At 36.0% G+C, this 18,746-nt stretch overlaps 2 protein-coding genes across 3 annotated transcripts; one reads left to right on the top strand and one right to left on the bottom strand.

Moving 5' to 3' along the window:
• Positions 1–1,072: 1,072 nt before the first annotated feature.
• Positions 1,073–12,553, top strand: LOC127509377 (peroxisomal membrane protein PMP34). The gene is made up of 9 exons (XM_051888031.1): positions 1,073–1,340; positions 1,442–1,502; positions 2,177–2,243; positions 4,948–5,096; positions 5,929–6,045; positions 7,221–7,366; positions 7,440–7,535; positions 8,046–8,128; positions 8,794–12,553. The coding sequence occupies exons 1-9, from the start codon at positions 1,269–1,271 to the stop codon at positions 8,939–8,941; spliced, it is 939 nt and encodes a 312-aa protein (XP_051743991.1). The 5' UTR covers positions 1,073–1,268; the 3' UTR covers positions 8,942–12,553.
• dxo (decapping exoribonuclease) lies at positions 12,403–18,506 on the bottom strand. Of its 2 annotated transcripts, XM_051888029.1 has the most exons (7): positions 18,203–18,502; positions 17,713–18,078; positions 16,295–16,521; positions 15,996–16,215; positions 13,989–14,124; positions 13,513–13,607; positions 12,403–13,380 (listed from the first exon to the last, which is right to left on the bottom strand). In XM_051888029.1, the coding sequence occupies exons 2-7, from the start codon at positions 17,778–17,780 to the stop codon at positions 13,251–13,253; spliced, it is 876 nt and encodes a 291-aa protein (XP_051743989.1). In that variant the 5' UTR covers positions 17,781–18,078; positions 18,203–18,502; the 3' UTR covers positions 12,403–13,250. The 2 variants fall into 2 exon arrangements, with proteins under 2 accessions (XP_051743989.1, XP_051743988.1); XM_051888028.1 differs by having other exon boundaries at positions 17,713–18,506.
• Positions 18,507–18,746: the final 240 nt, after the last annotated feature.

Genomic DNA, 18,746 nt, shown 5'->3' with positions numbered 1-18,746 from the left:
CAATGACATTTCCTCTCTCAAGATCCATAAAGGTACTAAAAACATATTTAAATCAGTTCATATGAGTACAGTGGTTCAATATTAATATAATAAAGAGACGAGAATATTTTTGGTGCGCCAAAAAAAACAAAATAACGAATTATTTAGTGATGGCCGATTTCAAAACACTGCTTCAGGAAGATTCGGAGCGTTATGAATCAGCGTGTCGAATCAGCAGTTCGGAGCGCCAAAGTCACGTGATTTCAGCAGTTTGTCGGTTTGACACGCGATCCGAATCATGATTCGACACGCTGATTCATTACGCTCCGAATCTTCCTGAAGCAGTGTTTTGAAATCGGCCATCACTAAATAAGTCGTTTTTTTTTTTTTTTTTTTTTTTGGCGCACCAAAAATATTCTCGTCGCTTTATAATATTAATATTGAACCACTGTACTCACATGAACTGATTTAAATATGTTTTTAGTACTTTTATGGATCTTGAGAGAGGAAATGTCGTTGCTCCCTATATAGGTCTCACGGAGCCATCGGATTTAAATAAAAATATCTTAATTTGTGTTCCGAAGATTAACGAAGGTCTTACGGGTGTGAAACGACATGAAGGTGAGTAATAAATGACAGAATTTTCATTTTTGGGTGAACTAACCCTTTAATTATACTTTTAAGTAGCCTATATCTCGATCAAAAGATTGAGTAGAAGTAGGTTTTTCTGTCAGTATAAGTCAAGTATACTTCTGAAAAGTACATACTGAAAGTATACTTTTCTTATTTTTAGTTTAAAAGAAGTATATTGATAGCACACTTCTTTTTTGAAAGGGTTACCTAAACTTTTGAATGGTAATGTATCACGATTTCCATAAAGATATAGTTCTTAGTGAGCATAACAGACCAAAAACATCAACTGTAGTTCCAATAACTAATAAAATAATAATAGACCAAATAATTATATTCAGGTGTTAATTATTGTCCAGACCGATGGCTCAAAGGAGGATTCTGATTTCCGAGCCACAAGCTCCCTCTGCTGGAAGAACCACTGCCAGTCCTCAGTGGTCTGACTGCAGTGCATCATCCCGCCGCTCGGGGCGGTAAAGAGCAGCGGGATCGAGAAGGAGCAGCACAAAGAATGCGGAATTGCGGAAGTATAACGTGATTCTGTTGTCGGCACCAACAATGAATATGAATTCAGCCAGGAGTGATTAGTTAACTGTCAGCTAGTTTACATAAAGCTAAGACGCAGAATTCAGGTTTTTGGACTGGAGAGAGAGTAAAAGATGTCAGACAGCAGCAGATCAGTCGGCCTGCTGTCATATGAGACACTTGTGCATGCGGTGGCAGGTGCAATGGTGAGAAAACACCAGCCAAAAGAACTGTAGATATTTTCCCATTAATGTAATAATATTCCAAATGTGGGATGTATGTTAAAATGTGTTTTATTGCCTTGAAGGGCAGTGTGACAGCAATGACAGTGTTCTTCCCTCTGGACACAGCCAGGATCAGACTCCAGGGTCAGTTCTTCTTCTCATGCATGATTTGTTTTGAGCTGCAGTGGACAAATGGTATTTGATATAGGTTTGCTGTAGCTTAATAATTTGTGTTATCATTGTTTTGTATTTAAATGTAGTGAAGTTAAGAAAATAATCATTGAAATTATGAAACTTAAAACAATAATAATAATATCATGGAAATTGTTTTAGTGAATAAAATTTTCTAGTTATGCTGTGCTTTAAAATACTGAATCAGCCAGAAATTTGTCTGCAGTCTCTATTAATTGATCTTAAAAAATATAAACCCTATCAAATTTGATAGTTGGTACACAAATTTCTAAAGCCTCTAAATTTTCATCAAGATCAAACGTTTGCTGAAAAACCTGTTGGTCACAATCTACTACATGCCTTCTGTTATCTGATTGGTAGTTCATACATTTTTAGCATGTAAATGGCCTATTAGTATATGTGTAAATCTTCCACCTTCAGCTTGTAGTTCACGTGTCTTTTTGCTGTGAAATCTGTGATTTTTATAAAGTAAACTCCTCGATTATGAGCTCCATATTCTTTTTATATGAACCATAAAAGCCTGATGTGTTAAATATAATTAACAAAAAAAGCATGCAAATATTTTGTATATTTGTCAAAAGTTTCAATAAACATTCCAATTCAAACACATTTGTCATTGGTTTCAGTGGATGAGAACCGGAAGTCCCAGTCCACCCCCATCATTCTGGCTGAGATCGCGAAGGAGGAAGGCATGTGAGTCAGTGTGTGTTCAATGTTCGCGACAGATCATGACACCTCTTGACACAGAACGTTGAAAAACATATGCTGTGACTCAGCCACTTATTCACTTTATTATATTGCAAATACCCCATATTGTATATTGTTAAAAAGAGTGTGTGAGTGAGAATGAGTGAACTCATGAACATCTGTAGACACTACTGCACAATTTATGTTACATGCATCGTTGTTAAAGGTGCAGTAAGAGATTTCTGAGAAACACTGTTGAAAGTGGATCAGAGCAGCACAACACACTTGTAGCCAATCAGCAGTAGGGGGCGTGTCCACTCTTGATGAGGGAGGAGAGAGAGTGAACAAGAGGAAGATTTGAAGAAAGACTGTAGAAAGAAAGATGAGAGTCAATACAAAAGAGAAAGTCTCAGAGGATTATCAGTGGACAAAGAAGGGTTACGATCTTTAAGGCCCGCGTTAATATTAGAAATGCTTTCCAGCGCTGGGCAAAAGCGTTTTTTTGCTTGCCCCGCCAAAATTTTCACTTGCCCCAAGAAAATGGGCCTATAAAATAAGCCTAGTTATTGTTTTCGTTGTTTTTGATACATGTAACCTTAATAAATAGGGTTATGACACCAAAAGCTACTAGATTAACTCGCTTAAATTTTAAATATTGTTAGACAAATAAACAGTCAAGCAATAAAATAGTAACAAATAATCAAATTACGAGTAATAGCACAAATAAATACAACAGAACAAACATACATGTAATAAACAGTGCTTTTCAAGTTTTTCATGAAGGTTTAAACAGGAGATTTACAGAAATTGTAATCTAATGTATAACTATTTAGCTATAGATTAAACTTAATTGAAGTTAATCAGTCAAGAGCAGTTACAGATGCATTAATAATGTTTTGAAATGTTGAAAATATAAAACGTTAAATACTGTTATTTGAAATTATTTATAAAATGAAATAATTTCAAATAACATTTCAAATAACATTGAGATTCAACCGATTCATTCAAACGGCTGATTCATTCAGGAAGTGTTGCTCAAGAGATGCAAAACAATGCTGTGTGGACTTTGTTTGGAACTATTTTAGGCGAAATAGAGCGAAACAGGTGATTTGGTGTCTAAAATATAAGTCACTTGATATTAAGTTCTTGTTTATTAAACTGTACGCTGTATAAAATCAGTATCACATTTGTAATCATGCTGATATTTGTAGAAAAATGGTGCTCTTTGTGTAATATTGGTTAACTGCATTAAAGGGTTAGTTCACCCAAAAATGAATGACGAATGTCATAATGTCATTAATTACTCACCCTCATGTCGTTCCACACCCGTAAGGCCTTCATTCATCTTCGGAACACAAATTAAGATATTTTTGCTTAAATCCGATGGCTCAGTGAGGCCTGCATTCACAGCAATGACATTTCCTCTCTCAAGATCCATAAAGGTACTAAAAACATATTTAAATCAGTTCATGTGAGTTCAGTAGTTCTACCTCAATATTATAAAGCGACGAGAATGTTTTTGTGTGCCAAAAAAACAAAATAACGACTTTTCAACAATATACTGATGGGCCGATTTCAAAACACTGCTTCGGAGCTTTACGAATCGAATCAGTGACTCGGAGCGCCAAAGTCACGTGATTTCAGCAGTTTAGCTGTTTGATAGGAGATCTGAGTCACTGATTCGATTTGTAAAGCTCCGAAGCAGTGTTTTGAAATCGGCCCATCAGTATATTGTTGAAAAGTCGTTTTGTTTTTTTGGTGCACAAAAAGTATTCTCGTTGCTTTATAATATTAAGGTAGAACCACTGAACTCACATGAACTGTTTTAAATATGTTTTTAGTACCTTTATGGATCTTGAGAGAGGAAATGTCATTGCTTTGAATGTAGGCCTCACTGAGCCATCAGATTTATTCAAAAATATCTTAATTTGTGTTCCGAAAATGAATGAAGGTGTAGAACGACATGAGGGTGAGTAATAAATGACATTATTTTCATTTTTGGGTGAACTAACCCTTTAAATTATATAAATATGAAAGATATACAGGGGCATTTTTGGACCCTTAACCTGAATTCTGGGTCATTCTAAAGACATTTTAGGAGACTAAATCACGCAGTGAATGCGTACACCCTAAATATGCACACGCACTAGTCTAACCTACTAGACTACGTCACGTAATGCATGCGTGCACTCAATGAGTGTGTTTTTGTTTGGTTTTTGTAAATTGAGGGACATACTCGATAATTTCAGATCGTTAAATCAACAATTATGATATCATAGACGATATATATCACACACCCTAGACCAGGGGGCAAGTGACCGTTGCGTCTACTGTCCCGAGCGTCGTTCACACTGGCCCCGGGCCATCAGGCAGTCCTTATTGTCGAGCCCTGCATCTGCTCTTTATTTTTCACTAAGCTTTATTTGACTTTGCTTCAGCAATAATAAAGAGGCATCCACTCTTGCATTGCGTGCTTGTGCATTTTGGGGGCGGAGCAATGAAGGGAGGGGTGTGTTTGTTTGGGTTGATTTCAAATATCAACAGTGTTTCTCAGAAATCGCTTACTGCACCTATGAACCACTTACGAATGTGCTTGGAATTGGATTTGGAAAAAACCCAAAACAAAAACAGAAGTACATTTCATGTGGGCAGACTTTGAGCTGGATATGCCAGGCTGCTTATGTCAAGATGTCGTTTCATTGTGTTTCAGATTGTCTCTGTATCGAGGCTGGTTTCCGGTCATTTCTAGCCTGTGCTGCTCTAACTTTGTCTACTTCTACACATTCAACACACTGAAGAGAGTGATGGTCTCGGACCGGTCCAAGCCTGCCACAGATTTGCTCATGGGCTTCATATCAGGTACTGTAATGGTGTGCTGAGCCCTCTCCACAGCTTTTCTCTCATCTCAGTTTCAGTGTTTCACTCTCGCCACTATATTTCTTTTGCTATTACTGGAGTGTTATTGTAGAGCTACACATATAATCAGAATAAAACTGGAATCGTAATATGGCTTACTGCGATTATCAGATGCGTATTTCAGAGTAAAAGGCTCCCTGTTGTTATTCGTCAAAATAAAAGTTTGATGGTTTAATGTTGGAAAATGAATAAAGACAAATATTAGTCTTATAATTTTCCAGTTGTAAACAGTGATATCGTCAACTAAAACTATTAAAAACATTTGTTAAATGAAATAAAGCAGAAATGAAATAAAATATAAACATTTGTTGAAAAACAAACTAAATAAAACTAAAACTGAAATAAAAGATGAAAGTGAAAAGATAAAAATGACACTAAAATTAACATGAAAACCAAAAATAAGAAATAAGAGCTATATAATTCTATAATAAAAGTAAAATAAACTAAGATAACACTGGTTGTAATGTAAAAAAATGTTTGCTTTATTTTTCTTAAATACTTTTATTTTACAGTAAAATATACAATAGTAATTTATTTTGATTTTATTTCATATTTTTTATAATAATAATAATATAATTATAATAATAATATATTTTTTTAAATCATATTTTAAATAACATTTGCAATTTTTATCAGACACATCGCAATTAGGTTCTTAGTTTATCGTTACTTTTCAATGTTATTTTGACATTGAAAATATTACTTCACCTGTAAGCAATTAACACATATGATAATGTCACTCTTTTCTTCTTCCTGTTGTTTTATTTTCATTTAGGCACTGTTAATGTGCTCCTGACGACTCCCATGTGGGTGGTGAACACACGACTGAAGCTTCAGGGGGCAAAGTTCAGGAATGAAGAGCTGCATCAGACCCACTATAAGGGCATATTTGGTCAGAACCGCTCACACACTCATTTATCCGATGAGGTATAAACTCCAAACCAATGTTCAGTCAAGTCATTTGTTAGTAAAGCACATTTAAAATTCAGCCAAAGTGCTGTACAGCAGACAAAATGGCTGTTTACTACATATTTCTCCAAAATATAGAGCTTGATCTGATTGTAAACACTTTCTTACTGCAATTATTTTTAGATCACTGCTGTATGTAGGGCTCGTATGATTTCTGCAGTGTGGAAAACATGGATGGAATTGTGGAATCCAGTCACAGAAATGGAATTTATAGTGTAATGGAATTCAATCTAATGGAATTTGTCAAATTTTGGATGAATAAATCAAAAGTAGGGCTGTGCAGTTAATCAAACGACGTGACGCTCTGACGGGAATGAGGACGGGAATGCATGAACTTCATCTCCAGAGCTGCTTTGAGAGTCACTTCACCAGCATTTGACAATTTCATTTATAAAACTATCATCATATCATATACACACAGAAACTCAAAGGTCTTCATGACAACCTGTCAAAATAAAAGTTTGGTGTAACTTGAAGAAATTATGACAGAAATACTGGATATTGCTATTGTGCAGTAGAATTTACTTCTTAAAGCAATATTGCATTTTTAGGAATATCACAATTTTTCTTCCATGTTTTAATTTTAACAGTCAACCTCTGTTGTGCAGCACTTAAACAATAAAAAAAAATGTATTTTTTAATTTGATTACAGTTTAAAAGATTCATTAATTTGTTAATTGTTAAAAAAACATTTCATAGGACTTTATTGTAAAAACTTATAATAATTAAATTAACGTTTTATTAATTCAATTGATTAGACATGCTTTTTGATCATTAACATTTAATTAAGCCTGTAAAAATGCATAAAATGGAAAACATATTGGGAAAAATAAAATGGAGCTTGGGAAAAAACAACTGATTTCATAAGGTATTTAAGGAAGAAACTAAGGAGTTTGTGCAAGAACGTGGTGAACAAAATAATTACAAAAAAATGTAATTAAATTAACTTTTAATTGTCAATTTTGAGATGTGTGTGTCAGCTAATTAGAGTCAAGAATTAAAAAATGCAGTGGTATAAATCAATAATATCAGTAATAAGAAAAACAGGTCTACATTGTCACCAATAAATCAAATAATTTTGTCGTTCTCCTCTCACAGATGCCTTCTCCCAGATAATAGCCAATGAGGGAGTGGGAACGCTGTGGAACGGGACACTGCCGTCTCTTGTGCTGGTGTTCAACCCCGCTGTGCAGTTCATGTTCTACGAGGCTATGAAGCGAAGAGCAGGACGTGGAGGCAGGAAGGTGAGGGACAAAAAATTACATCATTCATTTATCAATTTGTGAAATAACTAAAATGTTGAATTTTTATGGGCAGATATCATCACTTGAGATCTTTCTCATCGGTGCCATCGCTAAAGCTATTGCAACATCTGCAACGTATCCTCTGCAAACTGTTCAGGCCATTCTGAGGGTAATATCATCAATATGATTGCATTAAAGTGCCCTTATTACGCTTTTTTCAGATGTAGTGTGTTTTATAGCTGTTTGTGAATGTAAAATGTCTGCAAAGTTTCAAAGTGCAGATAAATGGAGTATTGTCTACTAAAAGAATGAAGCGATTCTGAACTGCCTGAAACGAGTCGTCAATAATTCAGTCTTACATCTGACCAATCACAACAGATTCGGTCATCTGACCAATCAGAGCAGAGATTTAGAGAGACCGAATCCTTTATCAAACCCTTTCAGACACTGTGAAAAAAGAGGTGATGCTGCAATGTATATTATGAGAAAATTAAAGTGTTTTTGACCTTGGATGCATGTAAACCTATTGTAGGAGAATCCAAAACAAAATGAGGAACTTTTGAAATAGCATATTAGGGGCACTTTAAACCATTACATTGTATAATACACTTGACAGATGCTGTATTACTATTTTTAAAGCAGTGATTGTGTGAAATATTTCCCATTGCTTCCTCTGCAGTTTGGCCAGTATAAGTCAGATGGTAAAGGGGGTCTAGTGGGCAGCCTGAGGAACGTGGTTTCTCTGCTAATGGACCGGATCAAGTAAGTCAACCAGAGTCACTAGTTTAATGCTCAGTTTCACTGCTTATCAACCAGGGTTATTATAGTTAACTAAAACTTAAGCATTTCTGTTACTTGAAATAAAATGATCTTTAACTAAAATATTAAAAAAAAAAAAAAAAAAACTATTTTATTTCAGCTAGTTGGCAAGGAAACATTTCTCATTTTTATCATACAGTCAAACCAAAAATTATTCAGACATTTTTTATATATTTTTACTAGTGGGTGCAGGACACTATAGTTCATTTATGTAAGTGAGGATTGCAAAATAAAGTAAACTGTGACATATTATATCCAAAAATTCTTCATACAGTGGACTACCAGTAAAATTGATAAAAATTTGGGACCAAAAATTATTCAGACACTTTGACCTGACCATGTGTTATCTCATCATCAATTGGTCAATTTGTATATAATAATTTATAGCTAAAGCTTAGCACTTAAATTTAAATTTTTTCCCCCACAAAATACTACTGAATTTTATTGGCTGCTGGCCATAACATCAAAATAAATACCGGTTTATTGGCCAGAATTTGAATATCAGTGCCTCCCTGTTTTTTTATTTTGATATCTGCAGTGTTGTAGTTTCTAGCTATCAAACAACATGACTGAATTGTTTTGATGAACTGGAGTCCTCTGTGTGACAGGAGACACGGGCTGCTGGGTTTGTATAAAGGTCTGGAGGCGAAGCTGCTGCAGACTGTGCTGACAGCGGCACTCATGTTTGTGGTGTATGAGAAGATCACTGCTGCCACCTTCAAACTCATGGGCCTCCAGAGGAAGCTCAAGCACTGAGATACTGTAGCCTTCATTTATGACTACCTCTCTAACACACACACCCTCAGGAGGAGATTCACACATCCCATCAGTCACTGCTCCACTAACATGGGTTCATCTGGGTAAGGTTCAGTCCTACCTTAACACAGGTCAGTTTAAAACAAGAAAAAGGGCATTCATGTACCTTTAGTTTTTAACATATTGCTTTTTTAAAAAAAAAAAGTTTACATGATCAAGTTTCTTTTATCAGAGTCTTAGAGAAAATGGTTTACTGATTTTAAAACAACTTGTGCCACAGAAAGTCTTTTATAACATCTGAACCAGAAGAAAATCATGACATTGGTTATGAGTGTTTCTGAATTTAAAAATGTAAATCCTGTCATTTACTCACTCTGATGTCATTCCAAAACAGTATTGTTAATGTAAACTAAAACTATGGACCCTTTTCACATTTCCGGGGCTCTCAGAAGTGGAGGTCGTCATAGTTGCACGGGAGAAGACCGCAAATATATTTTTTTTCACATTTGCTCAATAGCAAAAGAAAAAAATCCATTATAGCCTGCTTATGATTCTCCAGAAGAGTGAAAAAATATCCAGAGATTGATTACGTTGGTCAGAAGAGACTGAATTTGCTGTCACTCCCTCAGCCATTGTATTAGAAACACCCTCGCAGCAGCGTTAATTCATTTTTTGTAATTAACTGCCAAGGTAATATAACACGAAGTATAGTGTTATTAATGTACAGTATGCAATTTTTTTTAAATATGGAAAACTTTACTAGATTTGCAATGTTGATAACTGGAAATGCATCATCACAGTCTTTGAAAAGGGTCCATTAAGTTGTTTTTGTTGACGGAAATAAGGCTGAAATAAAATATAAACATTAGATGGAAAAACTTAAAAAGCTACCTCGGCAACTAATGGAAATAAAATATTTAAGTTGAAGTGCTAAAATTAATAAAACTTAGAAATGAAGCTAAATAGAAATAATAATTAAAAAAAAAATAACAACAGCACATAACTAAATCTAAAAGTATATAAATAATACTAAAGTAATGTTGTTCCAACATGAAAAATGTTTCTCAGAATGTCCAAGCTTTTATAGAAAAAGCCAGCATTAACATGATGAGCTCTGTAAAAAGACAATAAATGCCCCAAGTGTATGGAAGAGCCTGAATATGCATCAATACACTTCCCCTCCTCTGCAGTTCTTAATTGTGGATTGACATTAGACCGGTTTAAATGTGTAGGCATGAGTGAAATTTGAGACAGCAACATTTTAGTCTGTTCAACACACAGAACTGTTTTATGAGTTCAGAAGACCTTGACTGTAACTTTTAGGGTATAGTTTTAGTAGAAAAAAGAGCAGCGTGAACATTCTTCAGAATATCTTTATGTTTCAGAGAAAGAATAGGAGTTTGTAACTACATGAGGGTGAGTAAATGATGGCAGAATTTTCATTTTTGAGTGAAATGTCTAACAGTAGACATTTGGTTTTCATTGGGGAACTGAAAAGTGTATGAAAGTTTGAATTAGGGACATCTGTCATGTGAATAGAGATCAATTAATAATATATTTGGCACAAATGGTATTGTGCTTTAATAAATGCAGTAGAGCCTTATAAGTGATGTGCTGCTATGTCACGTGACAAACCAAGCAATGTGTCCTCTCTGATCCGCCAAATCAATGTTACTGATTCTGAAATATTCTCAAAGCGTTTTTGTTTACTTTTGTACAATGAACAATTTTGGCACCACTTGATGTCCAATGTAAAATCTGGGTCCTGGAGCAAAACCACTTATCTAGAGGATGTTTTTCTTTTGTGATGATTGGGTTAGCTGATTTCATGGCATTGATTGACAACTCCCAGTTTTAATTTGAGAACAAAAAGTTCTTTATTGGATTTTTAGTGTATCCAATTATATCAAAGAACTCTTAAAATAGAGTTGCACGATTAATCGTTAAAAGGTCGCAATCTTATTCCTAAATGAAAATGATTCGGCTATGTCTATTAAACCTTTGACAAGTACGATTAGAGCGAACGTTTAGATCTGCTTTCTGAGCCAGAGAGAGCAGTTGTCATGTAAAGGTATGAAACAACTTCACAAACAGTCTTTTCAACCACACAGAATCATTATTTCTGTCTTAAAATAATTCAAATTACCACAGAAGTAAAAGCTATAGAAATTTATAGTTCGAATATAAACACTGATGTCCACGGAAGTGATCAAAATAAAGTAAATCCGCTTTTGAAAGTAACTTGATGCTTTAAATAATGATTGTATGAATTACATCATTACACCAGTAGGTGGCGACAAGTGACTGTTAAATGTATTTGTCATTGAATCGTTCATTCAAGAGATTCATTCAGAAATGAAACAAGTGAAGTCTTGATGAGTGAGTCATTGAATCATTCACTCAGATTTAAAAAGCAAAAAATTCTAATTAAGTATTTTTAAATAGACTAATTTAGTAAATTGTGTTTTGTTTGGTTGTCCATTTTGAATTGCGGGAGAATCGTGCAGCTATAAATTTATCACAATGTAGCATTCATGAAAGGCATTTAAAAACACACCACTCAGTGGCCACGTACACACTGTAAGTTTCAGGAGTGACAACCGCATTTAAATGCGGGAGTGAATCCCCTAAATTATCGTTACATGTGTGTACAGAATACGACTCGCTCTCGAAAATGCGATGATTGACAGCTTGGAAACCATAGCGACGATCTGGCGTCTCTCGTGTTTGGTATCAGTTATCGTGAACAAAGTAATATTAAAGTGACAAAACACTCGTTATTTTCAGCAATTTAACTAAACACACTAACACAGCCGACGGAGGCGTTGTGTTTTGTTTATGCTTGTATAACCTGTTTCACACAGTGCGCGGCACTCATTCTGTGTTGCCATGGTCACTCATTATAAGCTTTTTGGGCTCGTCTCATAAAGCAAACGGGTTTATGGAGTTATTAAAGTGAGCAGACATGAATCGCGATTTTCAGCATAAAGCATTTAGATAGGCTTGTGCTTTCCCTGTGATTCGCTGCGCATACACGAGAGACACACGTTACACCGGTGCACGTAAACGTTGTTAAGTTCGGTTCCGTACACACTGCGTGGAATTTCTGTAAATGTGGTTTTCACTACCTGTATTTTTCGGGAGTTAATACGGTTGTAGAATGCGGTTGTCACTCCTGTATTTTACTGAACTGTGTGTGTACAGAACGCGATTAAGCACTAAAAGGTGAACTGACAACCGAATTTAGCTGCAGTGTGTACGTGGCCAGTGTAAACCTGAGCTTGAGGTCAAGGTGAATTTATTCACACCATACTTGCCTTAAATGTGCATTTTTGAGAGAAAAGCTTCCAGTTTACAGAAGTCTTACCTGCTGTGTGTCAATGAAACTAGTATGTCATGTGGACCATAAACAATAAGATATTAAAAACAAAGAGTTTACATAATGATCTTGCAACTAAGACTTTGTACTTAAGTTTCTTTATTTAAAAATTTATATCACATATGTTTTGTAATTTCATTTGTATAACCTCTTATTTAACTGTACTTGTACTTTTTGGCATGTTTAAATGAATTGCAAACTTTAAGCAAATGCTAATAAAAGCTTTTGACGAAGATATGTCCATAGTGATTGCTCTGTGATATTAAGAAATATTAACACAAGTATGGAGCCACGCACATGACAAGATATCATGGACACAAAGACCCCATTACTTAAATTGTGGCCATGGTATACTAACAAATTTTAACTAAAATGAGAGAACGAAATAATAAACCATGGCCACAAATTATGTCTTGGGAACAAATTCTTAATTTGCAGCCACAATATCTTTTCTTCTGCATGTCGTGCAAAATCTCTGTACAAAAGAATATAGTTGGGCATTTCTAGAGTCATAGTGTCGCATTCATGACATGTAAATTGTTTGAAAAATCATTCTTAAATTGTCACATAAAATTCAATGAATTTACATAAGAACCTTTTTACAAGAAATTTGGTGTTTGTGTTTCCTGAACGAGGCTCATTGTGTCATTTGATTGGACTGTTAAAATTATTTTTTTTTAAAAATCGGTGACTTTAAATATGTACATTTTCTTAAATGTTTCAAAGACATTTTGAAGTCGTCATCATCATAACAACAAAAGCTAAAATAAAACCCCAATATAAAAAATGAAAGTGCGCATGGACGTAAAGTAAATGTTTGTTGAAACCGTACTTTCTAATGTCCCAAACTAAATCCAGAAAACACAAGGAATACCAAGTTGTGCACAGCACTGATACAGTATGTTAATGACTGATAAAAATGACAGCATGTCAGTGGTGAGATGAATGCTGGCTCCTCGTGTCCTTCACGTACCACTCTGGTAAGAATGTAAATGGAGAGTCTCTGTGGACGGTGTAGGTCACATCTCTGTGTGGATCCCATTCGAACAGGTACACCAGTCTGAAAAACATCACAGTCAATCGTTAAATTCGAACCCATTTTACTTACGTAAATCTGACATATTTCTAAGTGAAACAATATTCATTCTGGAAAAAAAACTGTAGGATGGCGCTTGATTTTTTTTAGGAATACCTTGGGTTGTCCTCTTTGACGACTGATTTGACAAAGGACAAGAAATCGTTGCAGAAATTCATACAGACTGTTGGTTTCCAGCAGTTGAACTCATTCTACAAAATAAAGAGAAATGAAAACATCTCACTTTATTGTTCTATAATGACATCAAAATGTGCTTCCTTTTAAGGTCCCGAAAGTCTTGCAATGATATATTCATTCCCCCAAACTTCTGAATGGTAGTGTGAATTAGAGCTGTTAGCTTAGTTAACGCTGCTCAATCGTGAGTGGAGTTTTCCTGTGCTTTCATTTCATCCTTGTCTGCACTCCTATTGGTACTCTGTCACTATAAATGGTCAACTCCTAAATTTCAATTTTTGTGGCTTCACACTGCTGCCCTCTAGAAGTCTATGTAAGTAGTAGACATCAAGGCAGCTCTAATTTCAGACTAAACCAAGTGGGATTGAAGCTTTAATATGTGGTTATTTAAAGCAAACCTTGATCAGGTGTGATATTTTCGAGGTTTGGAAGGTCTCAATAGACACCACTATCCCATCATGGTCTCGAAATCCAGCGACTATCTGTGGCACTCCAGGAAGAAACGACTGCGCCCACCATTTCAGCAGCTTGTACCTAGGAGAGGAACATAGATGTTTCTAAGAGGCTGGCTGTTGTTTTCACACTAGCTTTTCATTAATGTCCCAGAAATTTATTCAACCCTTGGGAAAACACCAAAGTAGCATTTGACCACTGCCAAGAATAGTGAACATGAAGTAATTTGTGTGAACTATGCCTTTTATGTCCTGTTCACACCAATACGAAAATTTAGCATGATAAACATTTTAATTTGAACGAATGGCTGTTAATGCATCTGTTCAGATGAACGCAAACATCTGCATGGTGTCAATGAGACAGTTTTTATGTAGAGGTGTTCTGATCGCATTTACATCGCACTGCAAACAAAACTGACCAAACCCATAAGATTTGTGCTTCTGATAGCATGTCCAAAGTCTTGGCTGTTACATAAAACTATGACTTGGTGTTGCTCACGAACAGACGATTTTGCTAAGTGACAATAAACAACAGATAACCAGTGCACTTGTTTCTCTGGCCCATTAGGTCTACAGTATATCTTTATAGTTATGGTTATAGTATCATCCTTGGCATGAAAGGGCCTTTAATTTTAAGGCAGATTTCACACCTGGAGTGTTTAAAAAAAAGCATTTGGTGCGCACAGTTGATTATTTACCAGTTTACTCGCAGCATGAATTGTATTAGTTCACCCAAAAATGAAAATTCTGTCATTAATTACTCACCCTCATGTCGTTCCACACCCGTAAGACCTTCATTCATCTTCAGAACACAAATTAAGATATTTTTGATGAAATCTGAGAGATTTCTGTCCGTCCATTGACAGTTTACACAACTACCACTTTCAAGCCTCAGAAAGGTAGTAAAGAAATCATAAAAGTAATCCAGTGATTTACCAGTTTATATATGATTTACCAGTTTATTTATAAAATATTAATCTCAGACGTGCGTTCATGCAACGACGTCTGCTCTCGTGTCAACACATGTTGTGCTGCTCTCGTGAATGCGTTGTATGGAAGATTTTTAGTAAACAAAGTATAATATAGCCATTTTTACTCTACTATTATATCTGATTTCTCTCTCTGCCATTAGATATAGCGAACTGTGTGTGTGTGTGTGTGCTCACATATTATGAGTAGCCATAGAGAGAAGCATGTGATGATCTTGTGCTCAGTCATATAATAGTCTGCCATGCAATGATCTTATGCTCATATATGGCGAACTGAAGACTCTTTGTGCAAAAATCATATGAGAAAGCATGTGATGAACTGAGATCTCTTGTTTTGCTTGGTCTAGTTTAAGATACACAATAGCAGTATATATGAAATGCATTGACTCCACCTTGATTGGATTATGTGGAAAACTGTATTTAAGGCTGTCAGAGACAACAAACTGGAGTTGCTCTGCAGACCAGCTCGGCTTCGTAATAAAGTTTATCTTTTTGCATCAAAACTTCAAGAGTGATTTTTCACTGTGGCAAAAGAAGCCACTACAGTCGGAGATTAATATTTTGTAAATAAAGTGGTCAATTATGTGCAAACAAACAAAGTGTCGCTTTATAAAATTGGGGTTAAACCACTGGAGTCACATGGATTACTTTAAGGATGTCTTTACTACCTTTCTGGGGCTTGAAAGTGGTAGTTGCGTAGACTGTCAATGGAGGGACGGAAAACTCTCAGATTTCATTAAAAATATCTTAATTTGTGTTCCGAAGATGAACGAAGGTCTTACGGGTGTGGAACGACACAAGGGTGAGTGATTAATGACAGAATTTTCATTTTTGAGTGAACTAACCCTTTAACTAATTTATCTGCCCATTTAGAAATGTTGCCTTGTTAAACTGAATCAAGAAGAAACTGCAATATTGTAACAATCCTTGTTTCAGAACAAAACAAATGATCTACAAGTCACACCTGTGGAAGTTACTTCGTTGTTTCGGGGTGCAGATCTCTGCGGAGGTCTTGAGCTCCACATAACACCCCGGAGCCGGAGGAGCATCGGGGTCTTTGACGCGGCAGTCCACCTCCCCAGAGAAGAGCAGCTTATGGTCGGCCAGACGGGTCTGAACCACCGTACAGAACGCCTCATTGGTGTTCACGACGCCCCCCGGGTCTGGAGTGCCATCCACATCATCTTAAAAGACAGCACAGTGGTCGATCAGCAGCGAGATCCTTCACTATCAGCAGTCTGATAATACTCGACGGTCCCAAACCTGCGCAGGTGTACTGCTCAAACTTGTAGCCCCAGTACATCATCTCCTCCTGCCGCTCTGACCGGGTCACTCGATTCACTCTGGCGGCCTCCGTTTCCACCTCACTGATGTAGATGGTGCCTCTGAACTTGGACGCGGCCAGCATCCACCCCTCCTGAGTCTCGTATGGGGTGGTCAGCACTTTGGTTAGGTGTCCTCTCCATGTCACAAAGTCCACACCTAGAGCACTGCAAACACGCACAATAACTCAACCACAGAAACAAGACATCTGTGCAGCAGTGTTCGCTTAATATCATTGAGATACTAGTTTTTATTAGATTTTTTTTTTTAAATATTTTAGTGTTTATTATATTTCAAGTTACAAAGATATTATTTTAGTTATTAAGTAAACTATAATAACCCTGCCGTGTAGCACACGCAATCGGGGTCAATGATGTGACGCTCATATTTTATCTAATTAATATATTAAGAAAATACAGTAAAAAGTAAACACAAAACAGGAAATTACATCATAGAGAGGACCACTGCAGACCCTCATGAGTCAAGGTCAGTAAGTTATTAAAATTATCAGTGTTAGTTTAGGTTGTAAAATGTAATGTGGTGCGGCTCCCCACAAAAACATAATATTTATGAATTAAATGGTTAGTTCACCCAAAACTGAAAATACTGTCATCATTTGTACACCCCCATGTTGTTCCAAACCTGCAAGACTTTTGTTCATCTTCAGAACATAAATGAATATATTTTTCATAAAATTGGTGCAATTTCTGTCCCTCCATTGACAGCTACACAACTACCACTTTGACGCATCAAAAAGTTCATAAAGAATTCGTAAAACGAATCCATATGAATCGAGTCCAAATTTTCTGAAGAGACACAATCACTATATGATGAACAAATTAAATTTAGGCTTTTATTTACATATAAACATTCATCACACATCAGTTGTGGTAAACAGAAGCTCAAGCATGTTTGCTTGATGTGTGCGAGAACCAATGAGATTCATTCTCACGCGTCAAGCAGGTTCGGTTGAGCTTCTGTTTATGATCAACGTTAAAACGCTCAATTCATATGGATTAGTTCGATTTCTTTCTAAATTTTTCTAAGGGTGAAAGTGGAAGTTATGTAGGTGGTCAACTGAGGGACAGAAATCCCTCAGATTTGATTAAAAATATCTTAATTTGTGTTTCGAAGATGAACGAAAGTCTTACGGGTTTGTAACGACATGAGGGTAAGTAAATGATTACATTTCATTTTTAAGTGAACTAACCCTTTATAATTCGTGATATTTGTAAAGGGAAAAAAAACATGTCACTGCCTTACCTCAGAGCTCATTGTGGGCCTATATTTAATCATACGTTACTCGTAAAAACTAATTATTTACAGACAAGTAAAAGAGTGCAGAATATGTATCTCACCAGCTGGAGGATGAGGTTTGGTCTCTGGTCTGTATCTTGTCTCTGTTGGCCAGAATCCACTTAAGCATGTGATCAAGCTTCTCTTTCACGCCGTCATCTCTTTTTACGAAGCGGGTGGTGTATCCGTCCCTTAAATTGAAATCTGGACTTTTTCTGGGCTCAACATAATATCGCAGCTGCCTTTGATCATTGAAGAAGTTCCTGTGAGAGTCCAGCGAGAAGAAGCCCACCTCCACTGGCTGCTTGTACAGTGGGAAATTTCTCTCATACAGCTGTCTGCGAGTGCTCAGAGTCCCAGCAGGTCTGTGCTGGGCTTCATCGGATGCTCTGTGTCGTTTATCGCTGTTATAATCACTGCTGGGGTCTCTAGATCGTTTAGAAACAGAGTCATGAAGATGGTCCCTGCTGTAGCTTTGAGCCATGGCCTGTTTTTATCGGAGTATGACGAGTTAAACCCCCTGCTCAATATTATTAGCAAATGCTTATTTACCTTATGAATTAATACCGTAGAGACAGTGAAGTTCAGTGCAGTTCATTTGTCAATACTCCCATTGAGAGCCATACAGAGTTCATAACTGACAAGGCTATGTGATAGCAGCAACACTACTCTCATTAGCTAACATGTCTTCCTCAAAAAATTAATAATAATCCTGGAATGTGACGCTCCTAAAGTTGAACGAGGACCTTAATTAGGATTAAATGTATATCTCACTCAGATAGCATATACTGTTAGCGTCTCAAGCGTGTAAACAACTATGAAAATTCATTTTCAAAATTAAAGCCCATAAATTCACACTTCAAAATAAAAGTCCTCAGCAAAACGCCCATATATATATAAATCAAAATGGATCATTCTTATTCTGCATTGCTTGATTTTTAATTAATTAATCATTTATTTAATGTGGACTTTAATATGTAAATTCACCCTATTTTCTAAATACATGTTATAAATCGTATTGTGAACAATTTATCCGTTGCACACAGTGAACCTTATTACTAAAATCAAAAACAGTTTAAAAAAAAAAAAAGGAAGC

The sequence above is a fragment of the Ctenopharyngodon idella genome, chromosome 3, assembly GCF_019924925.1.
Source record: "Ctenopharyngodon idella isolate HZGC_01 chromosome 3, HZGC01, whole genome shotgun sequence".
Taxonomy (NCBI): domain Eukaryota; kingdom Metazoa; phylum Chordata; class Actinopteri; order Cypriniformes; family Xenocyprididae; genus Ctenopharyngodon; species Ctenopharyngodon idella.
The sequence above is the reverse complement of the archived record's forward strand: the minus strand, read 5'-3'. Positions and strand labels throughout refer to the sequence as shown.

Coding starts and splice junctions, on each gene's coding strand:
- LOC127509377 (XM_051888031.1), top strand. CDS start 1,269: ATGTCAGACAGCAGCAGATCAGTCGGCCTGCTGTCATATGAGACACTT. Junction 5,097..5,928: donor GCTCATGGGCTTCATATCAG/GTACTGTAATGG, acceptor ATTTTCATTTAG/GCACTGTTAATGTGCTCCTG. Junction 7,367..7,439: donor CAGGACGTGGAGGCAGGAAG/GTGAGGGACAAA, acceptor TTTTATGGGCAG/ATATCATCACTTGAGATCTT.
- dxo (XM_051888028.1), bottom strand. CDS start 18,134: ATGGCTCAAAGCTACAGCAGGGACCATCTTCATGACTCTGTTTCTAAA. Junction 16,216..16,294: donor TGAGCAGTACACCTGCGCAG/GTTTGGGACCGT, acceptor CTGTCTTTTAAG/ATGATGTGGATGGCACTCCA. Junction 13,608..13,988: donor AAATATCACACCTGATCAAG/GTTTGCTTTAAA, acceptor TTTATTTTGTAG/AATGAGTTCAACTGCTGGAA.